The sequence below is a fragment of the Alosa sapidissima genome, chromosome 5, assembly GCF_018492685.1.
Source record: "Alosa sapidissima isolate fAloSap1 chromosome 5, fAloSap1.pri, whole genome shotgun sequence".
Classification (NCBI taxonomy): Eukaryota; Metazoa; Chordata; class Actinopteri; order Clupeiformes; family Clupeidae; genus Alosa; species Alosa sapidissima.
In genome coordinates, this window is record NC_055961.1 from 29,903,193 (window position 1) to 29,918,682 (window position 15,490).

The following is a 15,490-nucleotide window of genomic DNA, read 5'->3' on the forward strand; positions in this document are numbered from 1 at the left end:
GTTGGAGAAGCTTCCTGATGAAATAATGTGCTGTGTATGTAGGGGGGGGGGGGGGGGGCAGGGACTTACTATTGCAAGCAGAGTACTGTATGTAATGTATGTGAGTGATGACAGTGAAGATGTGTGTGTGGGCGGGAGGGGAGTGGAGCAGTGACTGTGTGTGTGTGTGTAGTGTGTGTGTGGGTAGGTGGGGGCAGTGTGCTGTAAGTATGTAGAGGATGTGTGTTGGAGAAGATCCTGAAGACAATGTGCTGTGTATGTGGGGGGGGGGGGGGGGTCTAGAAAGGCTAGGCAATCAAGGACATGGGTAGATGGAGAGGAAATCAAAAATAATAAATAAAAAGTGTGCAAAAGTTGGAGAAAGTCAGATATGTGTGTGTGTGTGTGTGTGTGTGTATGTGTGTGTGTGTGTGTTTTGACGTGTGATGAAATAAGAAAATAAATAAAAGGTCTGTAGCATAGGGAGAGTGGCTCTTAGGAGTACTCTTCTGGAATAGATATCTTGTAGAGCAGGGAGTTGAGTTCTTATAGTACATTCAGCTGAGCGCACTACTCTCTGCAGAGTACTACAATCTCTAACTGTGGAGTTCCCATACCAGGTGATGATGCTACCAGTTAGAACACTCTCAACCGCTGAAGTGTAGAAGGCCTTCATGATGGATGTAGAAACTTTGAATTTCCTTAGCTGACGAAGGAAGTAGAGTCGTTGTCTGGACTTCTTCAGAACATATTGAGTGTTAACAGTCCATGTCCAGGCCAGATAACATGAACAGCTATGTTAACTTGTTACAATTATAATAACGTTAGCTGACTTATTTTAATCATACAACTGAAGTCAATTTCTATTTGTGTCGTCAGCTGGTTCGTGGCGCAAGAGGATAGAAGTCTGATTACCAAACAACAGGCCAATTAATTATTCGTGGTTCGATACCCATGTGGAGTTAATTTAGGTGTTTGTTTTTTGGGTTGCATATTCATGGTCCAGTGCATGTAGTACTACATACAATTTTGACTTTTAAACATGTCATGCATATTTGTGTGCATCTTTAGTAGGCCTATATCAGAAAGTGACAAATCTGCAAGCGGCCACATCTGGCAAAGACTCGTCATCAATCATGAAACGTCATCAATGCAGCCAGTTAACATGGGAGCCAGTTGCCATGTAACACCGGTTCTAATACTAATCAAATATCATCCCGGGGGCCGTAGATAATTCATTCGCGGGCCGGATCCGGCCCGCGGGCCTTGACTTTGACATGTCTGGTGTAGGTCTACAGATGTTTTACAAATTAGACTTAACATCATCAGAGCTCACATTCACTTTCTGTTAACCTTTCTGATGACAAGTGGCTTGAAAACAAAATGATGTGTGGGGGGAAAGGTAAAAAAAGAGCTTAATGGGGTGAGAGAAACAGGAGGTGGGTAGGAAGTCTCTCAGAGGAGCACAGAATAAGCTGTGTAAAACATTAGCACAGCAAGTATATTAATAGGCATGAAGACAGAAGAAAACAACAAGACACTTATTTAGACATGACTACACCAAGGCACCAACAACAGTGTTATACATTTTTACACAATCCTTTCACAGATAAAGATGTAGGCCAGGCCTACAGATTTGTAGTGTGCTGACTACATTCTTTGTCATATACAGTAGGCTAAGGGTAAAGGCAGATTATGGAAATAAAAATAACAAGATTAAGATTAACTGGAAACTAAGGGTGTAACAGTAGGCCTACACAAAAATCACGGTTCGGTGTGTACCTCGGTTTTGAAGTCACGGTTAGGTTAATTTTTGGTACAGTAGGCTAAGCCTGTAGGTAGGTTACTGCTAACCTAAAATTGACCAACAATATTTTTGATGCACAATGTAGGCTATTTTGAAAAGGTGCCAAATGTTTTTGATGTTAATTGACTAAACTGACAAATGGACCGCCCGCTACTTAATATCTATGTATGTGTGGGAACTTGAATTTGAAACATGGTCAGAAAGCAAAAAAGCCTAGCTGTCAAAGACTGCATTTGGTAGGCTACATTCAGTAGGCTACGCATCTGTATTGAACTTAACATCCTTTACACCCACTCCTACTGGAAACCCTTATATAGTTCACTGATGTCTTCAGAAATTGTCTGGCATACAAATATGGACGCTGCTACCCACAAAATGTGAACCTGAAAAGCGGAATCAGTAACCGACACTACATGCTTACTCAAATATGTTTAGGCCTACTTAAATATACTCCAGAGACATGGTGGGGGGTTTGAGGCAGTAAGCAGGCTCAGTGGCGCCTGCAGGAATTAATGCTATGGTACGCACACCCATCACCCCCCCCCCCCCGAAAAAAAAGGTATATTTTTCCTTTAGGTTCGTGCATACATAGCATAACAACATCCACATGCAATAATGCAACAACAACGTCTACAATTACCTATTCATTTGGGCAACTTTATACATCCCTATACAGGCTAAAGCTACCTTTAGTTGTGTTATAGCGTACTGTAACGTCTGGCTTTAAACAGCTGTAATGCAGTCGTTCTGACAAGCACACCAATTACTTAGCCAACCTTGTTCTTGCCCATCTTGAATAGCTCCTCTAGCTTTGCTGCCTCCATCCTTTCTGTTTTCGTTGTTTAAACTTGACTTGTGATATCCATGATGAGTATTGAGTTAGTGAATTAGCTCAACATTGTGTGCTGATAACCATATAGAAAGCCGAGTAAAAGGAAACAAGTAGCCTATGCGTGCCTGCGTGCGTATTCTCTCCTGCTCAAACATGTGTGCGCGTTAATTTTGATAAGTGTTCACTAACTTTACTTAATAGAAAATTGTAAATAGCCTGATATGGTAGGTATCAGGTATGGTAGGCCAATATGGTGTGAATATACACACACTGTTGCTAGCACATCTCACTAAACAGCAGTTTGCTGGCAACCATTGCAGTTGCTATATAACCTAAGTCTCCACAAATAGTAAGGAATTTCATTTTTAAAAAATTGTTTGTTTTTCAGCCTATTTCTTATTGTATAACATACAAAAAACATTAAATATGAAATACCGAATTGAACCTGTTTACAACATCTACAATCTACAAGTAGGCCTAGCATAATGCTCCTAGCCATTCTCCATGTATGGCTACACATATTTTAAATAATTCTTTTGTTGTCGACATCCACATAGTCCTAAAAGTAAAAGAAAAATAGAGAAATTAATTTACTGAACTGAACTACAGTAGGTTAACATTAAAATGTACAGCAACATTTAAACAAACACATTGGAACTCTTACATTTGCCAGCTTAATCAGTCAGCTTAATGTTCTGTAAAGAGCTCAAAACTGTTGGAAATCTATTATGAATTGACAAATATAGCCTATCATAAGCAAAACAAAATCTTACTGTGCAGTGTTCAGGGCTACTGTGCCATATGAATGTATGTCTGATGTATGATGTGGATATGGATAACTTACTCCATCATTCTCGAGAATGTTCTCGAGGACTCCTACAATATCTTTGAACGAGGGTCTGTATGTGTAGGGTTCCACCCAACAGTCCTTCATCATCTGCAAACTAGTCAGAGGGGTGGTCGTAAATAGAGGCAACTGGTTGATTAGATGAAGACATTTTTTAAAAAAAAGGCAAATAATGAAATCTAATGGTGATAAACCAGAGCCACTACAATGACAACATCAACAATAGCCTTTTCTCATAGAGTCTATAGAACCACAGGAAGAACCACAAAGGCCTATTCATGTGGCAGTGGATTAACAATCACTGCATGGCCTAACTGTACCCTATTGCGTGGCACGAGGAACCAAGCCTGTGCTATTTTCAGAGGTATGGTAAACCAAGACGGCGCCTCCATCACTTACATTTCCACCCTGCACCCCGCTGGTTCCACATTCTTGTGTCCAGCACTGATATGACGCACCACATCTCCTGAGGAGTCTAGATTGGGGTATGGCAATGTACCTAAAAGATGTAATTGGCATACGTTGTTCATTCTGCATTTCTGAATATTTTCTAGAACTGAACTGTTTGCTGTGACAGGAAATACATAGCTTCATGGAGCAAGCAGAGTTTAAGCTCATTTTGTTTTGCGGCAATTATCAGAGAAAGGCAAAACTCACCAAATGTTTGCATCTCCCACAGTACAATTCCAAAAGACCAGACATCACTTTTGAATCCGTAATATTTGTCCTTGAAGTACTCTGGGGGATACCAGCGCAAAGGGATTCTTTCCTGTTGTGTAAGGTAGAAATCATTACTGAAAGAAGAAGAGGAAGAGGAAGAAAAAAAGAGGAAGAGGTAGAAGAAGAAGTAGAAAAGAGGAAGAAGATGCTGAAAAAGAAAGAGAAGATGTTGATAATAATAATCAAGGTGAAGATGAATGAAGATAAAGAGTATCACTGAAACACTCACATGGTCACCCGTTTTACTTCTGCCGCTGCGGCGGCTCCTCATACGCGTTAAGTCTCTGGCCAAACCAAACTCTCCAACCTTCACCTCTCGAGGAAAGTTGCTGACCATGATGTTCCTTAAGGCTAGGTCACAGTGCACCACCTGAGAAATCAAAAACCTCATAACCAAACCAAAAACCACCACTGAAAAGATCACAGTCAAGCCAGAGCCACCTCAAACCCATGTCCACTCAGCGTCTATTTTTCTCACAGGAAATCAGAAAAAACTCACACACTCAATAATAGCTTTGTTGTGATGGACAGTGTGCCTCAGTACCATTTTGTTGCGTAGGTGATCCATGGCAAGTCCTATGTGGTAGGCGGCTACGGTAAAGAGGTGCTGAAGATCATTGTTAGCTGACAATCTATCTTGATTGATCTGCAGGAAGTTCTGCAGTGTGCCATTGCTGACAAAGTCCATGACCAGGAAGTAGGGAGCTGGGGCACAGTGAATGAATGATTATAAATGATTCACTGAGGAGATGAATGAGTGAGTGAGTGAGTAAGTGAGTGAGTGAGTGAATGAATGAATGAATGAATGAATGAAGGAAGGAAAAATAAATGAGTCTACAGCGATTGGTTTACAGATATGCTATCATTTTGGTCTGTTTGGAGCCATTTAACATCGGGATTGGTTTACATCTTGTCAGAATCCATCATGGCGGACAATGAATATAAATTAATCTTTTGTTAATCTTTGTTTAAACTGGTTTAATAGTTAGGGAAAGTTAGGCTTTTTTTTCGCCAATCTGGAAAAAAAATTCTTACCGATAGCTTTTTTTACTGTGTTCCTATAGGTGTGTAGTAACACCTCCCAATTTATCCACGGCCAAATCCTCGGGGAAACACCTGGAGAGCCCATCAAGTTTGGGGTGCCCAGAGAGACTGGGCGAAAATAATGAAAACATTTTTTTGACCAATATTAGCTTTTGAGATGTCTAACTAGGGGTTTTTAGGGGTGCTGAATCTATCCCAGCCATTAGTTTTGAGTAAAAATTACTCCAAGTCCATAAAAAATCCATAACAAGTGGTTTTATTGAACAATTACAAAACAAAACTTTCTTAATCAGTTTAAAATTGAACAAACCTCATTCCTCAACTCCCCTGCACTTCCTCACTCCTGTTATCTTCTGGCTGGTTGATGTTCTGGCAAGAGTTACCATGACAGTTCCAACAAGCAGAAATACACTTGACTCCTTGCTTTTTACAGCAGCACCTGAGAGTGTCACAGACGCCTGCACAGTTGCAGCTGACAAACTTCAGAAGGTAGTCTGGTGAAATGGGATCTGGTGTGACTGGTGCATAATCATGTTCTCCTTGTTTCTATCCACACTCAAGGACATCTAGTGATGGATTTTGTAGCAGTAGCCAATCTCTGGTCTGGAGATATGCCTGCAGAGAGTGCTATGCTGCACCTCCTGTAGTCGGAGGTAGTTTCTAAGGCTTGACACTAGTTATGTTGTCCTCATGTGTTTTACATGTTGCTCACTGTCCACCCTCAACGTTGGACACTCTTTTCTCTCTCTATTTATCTCTCTCTCTCACACACACACACATTTATGCACATTGACTGTCTCACAAACACATTCACAACCACACACCCACACATCTATGCACATATAACACCTATAGGAACACATAGTAAAAAAAGCTATTGGTAAGACATTTTTTTGCAGATTGGCGGAAAAAAAGTCTAACTTTCCCTAACTATAATCCAGGGTTAAAATGTAGATGTGCAACAAGTCTCTGGTTAGTTTAAACCTCTATTTAAACCTAGATTTACTAAACCTTGTTTAGACCTAACTAGGATTCATTTGAACCACGTTGGTGCAACCCACCCTCAGCCTCAGAGCTGCCAACTTTTCAAAAAACCTTGTGAGATTTGGTGGGACCAACCAAAATGTTGTTGCATACACAGCTGCTTTGTTTGGCTCATTCAGCATCATTACTGTACAGAAAAAATATATATATACACCATTTCATACCATAAGTGGTTCTCAGTGTTGGGACCAGGGTCCCAGAGTTAAATTAACATTAAAGGGATCTACTAGGACCACTGACATTCTAAGGAATGAGAACCACTGATTTACATAAATTGTAATCCTTACCAAACTAAATAGACATAGAAATAAACATTACATAACATAATAAAAAATACAAAACATAATAAACAAAACAGTGTACACGGCAAAATTTTGGTTGGCCCCACCAAGTCTCACTCCAAGGTTTTTTGACAAGTTGGCAGCTCTGACTGACACTGCTGCTAAGGTAGAACAAAATGTAACAATAATTTAACGATTTTGAAATTTCGTCCGGTCACATTTTTTAGGTCTCAAATTGAGGACATGCAGGGGGAAAAGACGACGTCTGGTCACCTGACATTATTTGACCGACCGGGTTGACACAGCGTGTGAAATCAGGGGTGTGGCACGAGAGCGTATGAAGCCAATCAAATGAGTGAGTCTCACGGCCACTGCGTGAGAGTTGGCAGCCCTGCAGCCTATGTGGCCCCAGTATGGCAGTCTGAGAATGTCATGATTCATGACTTTGCAATTTCCAGCCAGCAGCAATCACCCCAATCCTTTATGTTGTATCCCATAAAGGATTATATTGGAGAGGAAAAGAATGGAATATAAAGTAAAGCAGTCTTGCTCACTCTGTGTGATATCCCAGTCCAGCAGCTGAAGCAAATTATTATGGTTTCCCAGTTTCTTCATGATGGTTATCTCCCTCTGCACCTGTTTGTATGTCACACCTACATGTGGAGAGAGGTAGAGATTACTGACTTTTGTGACAAAATTCTGTCACATTCTGTGTGTCACTTTCTCAACACTGAGGAGATGCTACAACAACAGGATGGGACTCTTACTTTCTTTGGTGACCTTGCAGGTGAACATAGAGTGGCCCTTGCAGGTACCACGGGTCATTTTAGCTTTGTAGAACACCCCCTCCCGTCCAGCCTTGATAAGCTGCAGAAGACTCAGGTCACCCCTTTTCAAATGTACTGTCTGAAACACATTAAATGGTAACTGTAAATAACTCAGTTCATGTAGTTGCTTTGTTGAATAGCTCTATTGTTTGGAATTGGCTTGAGCTACGATGGTAGCCTAGCCAGTTGCCACAAATTTATTGAATTTCCCCTTGGGGATCAATAAAGTATCTATCTATCTCTATCTATCTATCAAAATGCTAGTGGAATTTTCCCATTTAAATAGGCTAGCTAGTGTGTTTACCATTTGTGGAGGCTTCCACAATGATCTTGAGCCTGACTTGGTGTACTGTCTTGAAATTGCAGCCGTGTCAAGTATGGGGCCGTGATCTTTTACAAAAGTCACAGTGATGTTGTTTGCATAGGAGTTATCAGCAGGAGACTCAGGGGGAGGACTCAATGGCTGTCTAAGCTTTAGATCTCGAACAGTTCTCGTCAGTGAGCGATACCTGGGTAAAGATTTTCAAGGGAGTTAAAAGAGGGTGGCATTATGTTTTGGTATGGATGTGTTTGAATCATTGACAATAGAGCATGTGGAGATCAGTTGTAGACTTACTTTTTAGTCCAAAAACAAGTCATCAGTAGGGCTGCCATAATTAAGAATGCAAACACAGATATCAGCACTATATGCAGCTGATCAGGAGTGAATGTAGACCTACCTATCAAAACACACAAGAACTGTAGTGATTAGTAATCATAATTTAGACAAAAGGAATCAAACCACACTAAACTTGTGAGAACATACTGCCAGAGTCCTCATCTATCTATCTTTGCGCTCTCTCTTACCCATTCCTTGGTGGGTGATGTTGTATGGCATGTTGTTATGGAGATGTCTGGATCCAGAAACAAAACCTGGAGAGAATGATTAAAAAAGTGTCAGGCAGCTTCAAAACTGACAGAGCTTTCTCTGCCTGCAGCGGGGGGAAGAAGCACTAGGCTCCAAGGCTCACCCATGACAGGTGCTCTTTGGTACAGTTCAGATCAACACATCCCGGCCAGTAGCAGATACAGTATCATCCAGGATAAAAAAAAAAGCTAAGGCACGGCTTTCCCTGCCTCTCTGTGTCTTGTAGATGTGGGAGAACAGCATGTAAAAAAAATGCAGACTGCAGAAGCATGCATTTGATACCATGTTTGCCCACTTTCTTACTTTTATAAACAATATTCAGCAAAGTTTACACCTTGCTCATACAAAGTAAAAAAGCAGAACTGTATGTGTTGTTTTTTTTTCTTTAATAAATACCACAACCTGCAAAAAATGGTCAAATTTGCTCAATACTAAGTAGTGATGCATCACTCAAAGTTCTGTGAAATCTATTCTGTGCATTTTCAACATTTGAGCATATCTTTTATTTATTTATATTCATTTAGGCTATTTGGCAATTTGGCTTCTCCAAATTGTCCCACGGCCCAATGGCAGCTATGTTGAATTCCCCAAGCTTTCGCTCTTTGCTCAGTTCTTTGTTCCATTTATAACTGTTATATTATATATTCTCATCGAGTCATTTTCTGAGCTGTAGGGTGACATACAGAAACATATAAGGATAAATAACCCTGGAAATGTGTGTCACTTGTTCTAAAGTGTGTAGAACAATCTAGAGTGAAAATGAAATGTTTGCTACTGTATTATTTTTCTACTTTTTTCTTAAGAGTGTAAATGTGTCAAAAATGACCACAACAAACACATCAAATGTAAACATTACAAACCCATTGTCGAGTGAATGTTCACAGAAAATATTTACGGACACAATTAGGTGGATGTGCTTGCAAATGTACAGTGATTTCTGTGTGGCTACAGTCAAGTTTATGCAACTTTGAATTTCATATAGGCTCAAGAGCACTCTTTCACTATTCTATTTGTAAACTCAGTTGACAACTGAAAGATTTTCTTCAGTGCGTCATGAATATCATGAAGGATTAAACAGAGTTCTCTGCTTTTCACAAACTAACAAAAGGTGTTGTTAAAAAGTACAAAATATGGACCAGAAAAGATAACTTCAAAGCTGTTCATTTAATTTTGTAATATGCAAAGTTGGTATTTAATCTAATTTCATAGTCATTAAGATCAGGTATATTGAGCATATAGACCAGTGATCCTTAGTAAAAAAAATAAATAGAATACTTACCCAAAAATGTTTTATATCCATAAAGTGATTAAATCAAGCCAAGCCCGCACTTCTGTCTTAAGTCTTCTTTCCTTCTGTCCACCTACATATAGTTGTACTTCTGAGAAAGTAGCATTTCCTTTTTCTGCAATATGTCATTGACCTCAGTCTTTTTCAAAGGAAGCATGGCAAAGATAACCATTCACAGCACCTCCCTTCTGGTTAACACCAAGGCGTTCACTGTTGGGTTCTCTGTCCCAAAACCTATACGTTGGTAATCTTCGTTATCACAAAAGTGCCAAGTACCTTATAGGCTTAAATAGATGTGGTATCTCTCAAAACAAAGTGTCTAGCACACAACATTGTCCATGTGTGATGAGTGTAATAGTTCTTGTGCCTCACAAAGACTATCTCTTGGATTTCTATTATGTGAGAAAATAGACGAAGTGATGCTGGCCAGGGTAGTGAGCCATTTCCGCTCGTCGTCCTCTTTTGGTTAATGACGCATCGTTTAAAACAGTGCTCATGCACACTATAGCCCAGTGGGTTTGTGGTTTCCTATACAAGAGGGGAAACGGTAAGAAACAAAAGACCTACATGTGATGTCAATGAAACACACTCAGGTAAATGTCAGAAGTACTGACAGGAAGAGGGACTCGGCTCCTTAGGCAATGTGCCATTTGGGGCCTAGTTATAAAAGAAAGAAATAAACCATAAGCATTTTATGTTCTGGCAAAACTCGATGTACTGTACTACACGGACCCAAAGAGTCACTAGTGAAGCCACACTGGATAGCTGGGCTTGCAGGTGTTCACATAAAGCTGGGCATCCCCACATTTCCGTCATACTGTTATGTATTTCACTGCATTGCACTTGCATAAGGTAATCAGCTTGTCAAAGAACAAATTAAAGGCTCATTCAATAACAGCCATAATATAAAGACATGAATCTGTATCGTAATTTCAGAACTATTAGCCGCGGTTTATACATTGATTTTGCAACATTTCTTCAGCTATGAGGTTAATACACGGGGGAAGTTACAGGTGTCCCGTTATTTAGAATTAAAAGCCACCCTGCCTGCCAATCAGAAAAGAGTATTTCTTCTCTCTGGGTGATAATATGGTATTAATATGGTTTTGATTTTTTTTATCTTGCACAAAACACTGTCCTGCGGTTTATACAATGCGGCTAAAACACAGGAAATTACTGCAGTTACACCTACAATCTGCATTTGAAAGCCATGCAAATACACTCAAGTGCTCGATACAAGAGTTAATAAAAAACGTGAAAAATAATATTGTAATCTACTGTATAGATACATCAGTAGAGCTCACATCAATAGAGCTCTTCACTTTAACTCTATTTTTCTGGTCTTGGTCAGCTCGTTTTAAAGACATATCAAGATGACAGAGACAAGGAAAGGGATAGTGACTTTACAAGTTAAGCAAGACGGAGACAAAAGTGTATGCTGCTTCAGCCTTTATACAAGCTTTAATAGTTGCAGGTACAGCGTCACTCATATACAGTACAGCTCATTTCGCAACAGTTCATGTTCACATACATTAATTTGCCAAGTCTCTATGTACACCTTGTTCAACACCTCTGGGGTCAGTGCAAAGTAAGCGTCAGGTTTTCTTCTTTTTTTTTTTAAACAAAACTTTACAAAACATACATTAAATTATTAACTCAAAATGTAAATTAATATACAAAAATAACAAAGACAAATGTTTCAGTAGTCGATTATCATGCATGAATATTCTGCTGATAATGAAAAGTGCGGTTTAATGACAAAGAAAATAACCCTGATGACAACTGAAAAGCTGAATCTAGGATAACAGCCAGTAAGTCATTAATGTAACAGTTTACCTATAAAGACAACAAATGACTTTCTGACTAGATTCAATGGTTGAAGATAATTCCCCCACACATTATAAGCATGGCAAACATTTCACAAACACGTGGGAAGATTGGTAACAGTACAATGTACTGAGTAAGGGACTAGTCACGTTTTTTGTAACAGTTGAGACTATCTTCTGTACCATATCAAGGTCAACAGTTATTCTCCATGGGACATAAACACCTATAGATAGCACTAAGATTATGAGAATGCGTCATCTCTGCCAAATCTGGCTTGGCTTTATTCACACTGTTCTGTAAAATCACTCCAATTCTTCATGTCTCCCACTCTGGAACGACAAAGTTACATATCACACTGATGTTTTTTGGGCTACAAAATCTTGGCACAGGCTAAGTGGACTAGCGTGACATGACGGGGAAATGACCAACCCACAACCCAACCACCCCACCCCACCCCACCCAAAGGTGCGTTATTTCTTATCTCCAAGGGCTATGAGTGTCTAGTTTCTTCAGGCTCGATCATAGTCTAGGAGCATATTTGATATTACAAAAGGAAATAAATTTGTAACAATGGATCCGCACGTGGCACCAACTGACATGTGCACTTCTTCCCTGATGGTACAGTTTCCGATTTCTCGGGAACGGCGACATTCAATACCATAAAACGTCCAACGATAAAAAGTACCATTTCATACACAGAGGACATAAAATGCTGACATGTTCCTCTTTGTCCTTATAAAGGGACATGGTTCAGACGACTGTCTCTGTCTCCATAACATCAACATATCCAGCATAAATCTTGTCATAAAAAAAAAAAAAACCTTTTCTTAGTGTTAAGACATTGGCATTGAGCACAGATACTTTCACTTGATTCGTTTGGGCTTGAAATCAACGGACAGTTCCGTAACTGGCAACGCAAACAAAACTACATCAATAATACATATAGGTAAAAAAAAAAAACTAAAAAAAGCATCCGCGATCACAATAAAGAAAATAAACAAAAGGAAAACGGACAATGCCGACATAGACATGGAACAGAGAGACACAGAGAGACATCATCTGTGACGATTTCCGTATTGGATTTCCCTCTCAATCTGAGAGACCTGGGCAGCTGCGTAGACATCCATACACCCTCTTCCATCCGACAGGGACCCCTTAAAGAGCTACAGGTGTCCGGCGAGAAAGCCCGAACACGCGAACGACCAACCTCACTGAAGGACGCAGTACTTCTTGTAGTCCATCTCAAAGTCCTCATCCATGCTGCTGGTGTCGGCCATCTTTTTGCCCTCTGTCTTTGGCATGAAGAGGGAGCTGTCCAGGCCTTGCTGCTCGTAGAAGAGGATGTACGCAGAGTCCGCATCAATCTCGTCCGAGTTCAACTCCTGTAGCACCGTCGAGGTGGACACAGAGACATGGAGCGAGGAGTGAGGAGGAGGGTCAGAGACGGCAGAGGGGAAAGATGCGCAAGAGACAATTAGTGCAAATTCAGGGGTTAAACGAAATCAATAGCATCGATCGAAATGATTGACTGAAATGATACTAATGTCAATAATATTATATCTGAAAAAGGACGACGCTTGTTTTACCTTGCAGCTGCTGTCATTGTAGCAGTACCATTTCCTGTTGGGGTTTTTGGCATACGTCACATAGTGGCCTCCTCCTAGAATTCCTGAGTGACACTGAGAAAAAACAAACGAACCAGAGGAATCACTTCTCATTCGTTTTTCTTCTGTAGAAAGTTTTTTTCTTTAATCCCTGCTGTTTGTCATATAGATTTTTCTAAAATGCCTCGTAATGTAAATCCGTTTGACCAGAGACTGACCATAGGACAGGTTATAGTGGTACTTACGGACACCACACACAGGTCAGGTGAAAGCGGTACTTACTGATATTGCATACAGGTCATACATTGGGTCCAGACAACCCCGGTCCCGCTGGTCCTGCGAGGCTTCCAGGTCCATGCTGTCCTCCGTGCAGCCGTTGCTCTCCAGCTCCGACATGGACATAGTGTTGTCGCAGTCCCTGCTGGCCGTGTCCTCCCCCAGGGCCGAGTCGAGCCCCCCGACGGCCTCCGCGTCCGCTTCTACCCTCAGCAGTCCTCCGCCGACCGCTCCACCACCTCCTCCTGTGTGGCCAGTGGCGGCGCTGGCCATGCTGGACTCCAGGTCCATAGGGCTCTCGCGGCCGCTGTCCAGGCTCTCCTTGCTTAGGGACAGCTGCAGCCGGACGTCCAGCTGCGGGGGGAAGACGCGGCCGTGCCGCCGGCCATCACGCTTGGGGCTGCCGGCGGGGCTGCCCTCTCTACTCAGGGGCCCACTGGGGGTGCGGGCCATACCAGGAGACTCTGGAGGGAGGGACATGGACCGGTCAGTCAGGACAACTGCTTGGATGCACTAATGAGATTTAATGGTGATAATGGTTTGGTCTCAGGTTTGCTTGATATCGATGATATATTTTGAACATCAGTGAACAAAATAAACATCACCTCATTATAAATCATTTAAAATGATCTCGTAAATCCTCCTTACTGACAGCATATATTTGAGATACATTATCTGCACTGGAGAGTGAGACCAAGGTTCTGACCTTTCATATCACTGGCCATGGAGGAGTTGGCTCCATCTCCACTCCCAGACTTTGACCCCGCACCCAGGTCCCGTAGCTCGTCGCTGGAACCCTCCTGCTCGGCCTCGCGTGGCGTGAGGAAGGCGCTGGGGTCAAAGTTCTCCCTGGGGAACTTCACGATCTTCTGGGACTTTATCCACCGCCCGTTCACAAACTGGAACCGTTTCAAATGCACAATCTGCAAGACAGGAAGAAGAGAAAAAAAGTTCATTTCACAATCTGCAAATTTAAAACACAGTATATAGATGTGCTTTTGAAACTTCACATGCGGTGCTTTTGAAACTTCACATGCGGTGCCTCAAGATCCTTGACAACATCTCCCAAAGTTTGGCTAGCAGTCGTCAAAATTCAAGCTATGTTTTGTGTGTCTAAGTGTGGCTCAGTTTCTGTTTCATTTTAAAGGAAATACTATGGGAAGCGTTTGATGGTTTATAGCTAATGTAAGGTGCTGCTTAATCAGAGATTGCAGTAAAGACAAATTCAGTGGCTGAAGTGATATGAAACTTTAGAAGGCATTATATAATATATGTATTTATTTTCATAAAATAAATGGGCATCTTAAATGTCCTGGCCCACAATGCCTGAGAACTTTAAGCCCTTTAAGAACGTTAATATTCTAATCCACTGCACTGTCTCTGACCAGGATGGGGGGCAGCCTCCAGAGGTCCAGCTTCTTGGTGGCCAGCCGGTGGGTCTTGCACTTGGAGCAGTAGTAGAGCTCGTCCTCGCCCAGCTCCTCCTCGCTGGTGAAGGCCCGCAGGCAGCTGTCCAGGTTGATGGGTTCGGCCTGGGCCCTCCGGCTCTGCTCCACACTCACATGCTCCTCTACCATCTACACACACACACAGAGTTAGACATAAACACAATCACAACACAACAAAAACATATATGAATAGACCACCGCAACCCCTCGCCCCCCATACACACACACTCCTCCTCAGCAGATGACTGACATCTTGGCAAACCAATCAGGGATGTGACATCAGTCAGCCTTACAAAGTATTTTTGGAAATGGAAACTTTTCTTCCCCCCAATAACCTAATGCCCTCTTGTTTTGCTTAGTCTTCTTGTTAACCAAATGTACCCGTGAAGTTGTGCTCACAATCCTAGTAACTGTCTACACTGCCATGTTTTTCAGACAGCGGTTATTAATTAAACAAACAAGGTTTAGCACATAAAGAGCTGACGGACAGACAAATGTTTCTCTGACTGCAAAACACTTGTTGTGTTCAGCCGAACCTTCTCTGCAGAGAATACAATTTTGTCCTTTGCCCTTTGTGTACATTCATTTTAGGCTAAAATACTACTACTCTTACCCATTGTGTGTTTTGTAACATACATGTACCAACATTCACACGCTACATGCTCAGTGTCTATTCCACAATGGCTTCTGCTGCTCAGTAGTACATAGGCCTTTTTGGATATTTACTACTATAGTGTTGGCTACTGTATGTTGTTACGA

At 41.4% G+C, this 15,490-nt stretch overlaps 2 protein-coding genes across 5 annotated transcripts in view; both read right to left on the bottom strand.

The window, feature by feature from the left end:
* Positions 1-3,010: 3,010 nt before the first annotated feature.
* LOC121709057 (fibroblast growth factor receptor homolog 1-like) lies at positions 3,011-10,019 on the bottom strand. Of its 3 annotated transcripts, none has more exons than XM_042092105.1 (12): positions 9,568-10,019; positions 8,228-8,293; positions 7,998-8,096; positions 7,686-7,890; positions 7,322-7,460; positions 7,109-7,207; positions 4,730-4,890; positions 4,415-4,555; positions 4,123-4,237; positions 3,865-3,964; positions 3,463-3,562; positions 3,011-3,177 (listed from the first exon to the last, which is right to left on the bottom strand). In XM_042092105.1, the coding sequence occupies exons 3-12, from the start codon at positions 8,033-8,035 to the stop codon at positions 3,142-3,144; spliced, it is 1,134 nt and encodes a 377-aa protein (XP_041948039.1). In that variant the 5' UTR covers positions 8,036-8,096; positions 8,228-8,293; positions 9,568-10,019; the 3' UTR covers positions 3,011-3,141. The 3 variants fall into 3 exon arrangements, with proteins under 3 accessions (XP_041948039.1, XP_041948038.1, XP_041948037.1); XM_042092104.1 differs by having other exon boundaries at positions 4,123-4,234; positions 7,998-8,100; XM_042092103.1 differs by having other exon boundaries at positions 7,998-8,100.
* Positions 10,020-11,010: 991 nt separating this feature from the next.
* The window catches only part of LOC121710037 (ubiquitin carboxyl-terminal hydrolase 32-like), a 29,267-nt gene continuing 24,787 nt past the window's right edge, over positions 11,011-15,490 (bottom strand). For both annotated transcript variants that reach the window (XM_042093878.1, XM_042093877.1), the window contains exons 30-34: positions 14,669-14,860; positions 13,990-14,206; positions 13,290-13,747; positions 12,990-13,082; positions 11,011-12,785 (exon numbers count right to left, since the gene is read on the bottom strand). In XM_042093878.1, the coding sequence (XP_041949812.1) occupies positions 12,612-12,785; positions 12,990-13,082; positions 13,290-13,747; positions 13,990-14,206; positions 14,669-14,860 (1,134 nt within the window). In that variant the 3' untranslated portion in view covers positions 11,011-12,611. The remainder of the gene's footprint in view (positions 12,786-12,989; positions 13,083-13,289; positions 13,748-13,989; positions 14,207-14,668; positions 14,861-15,490) is intronic.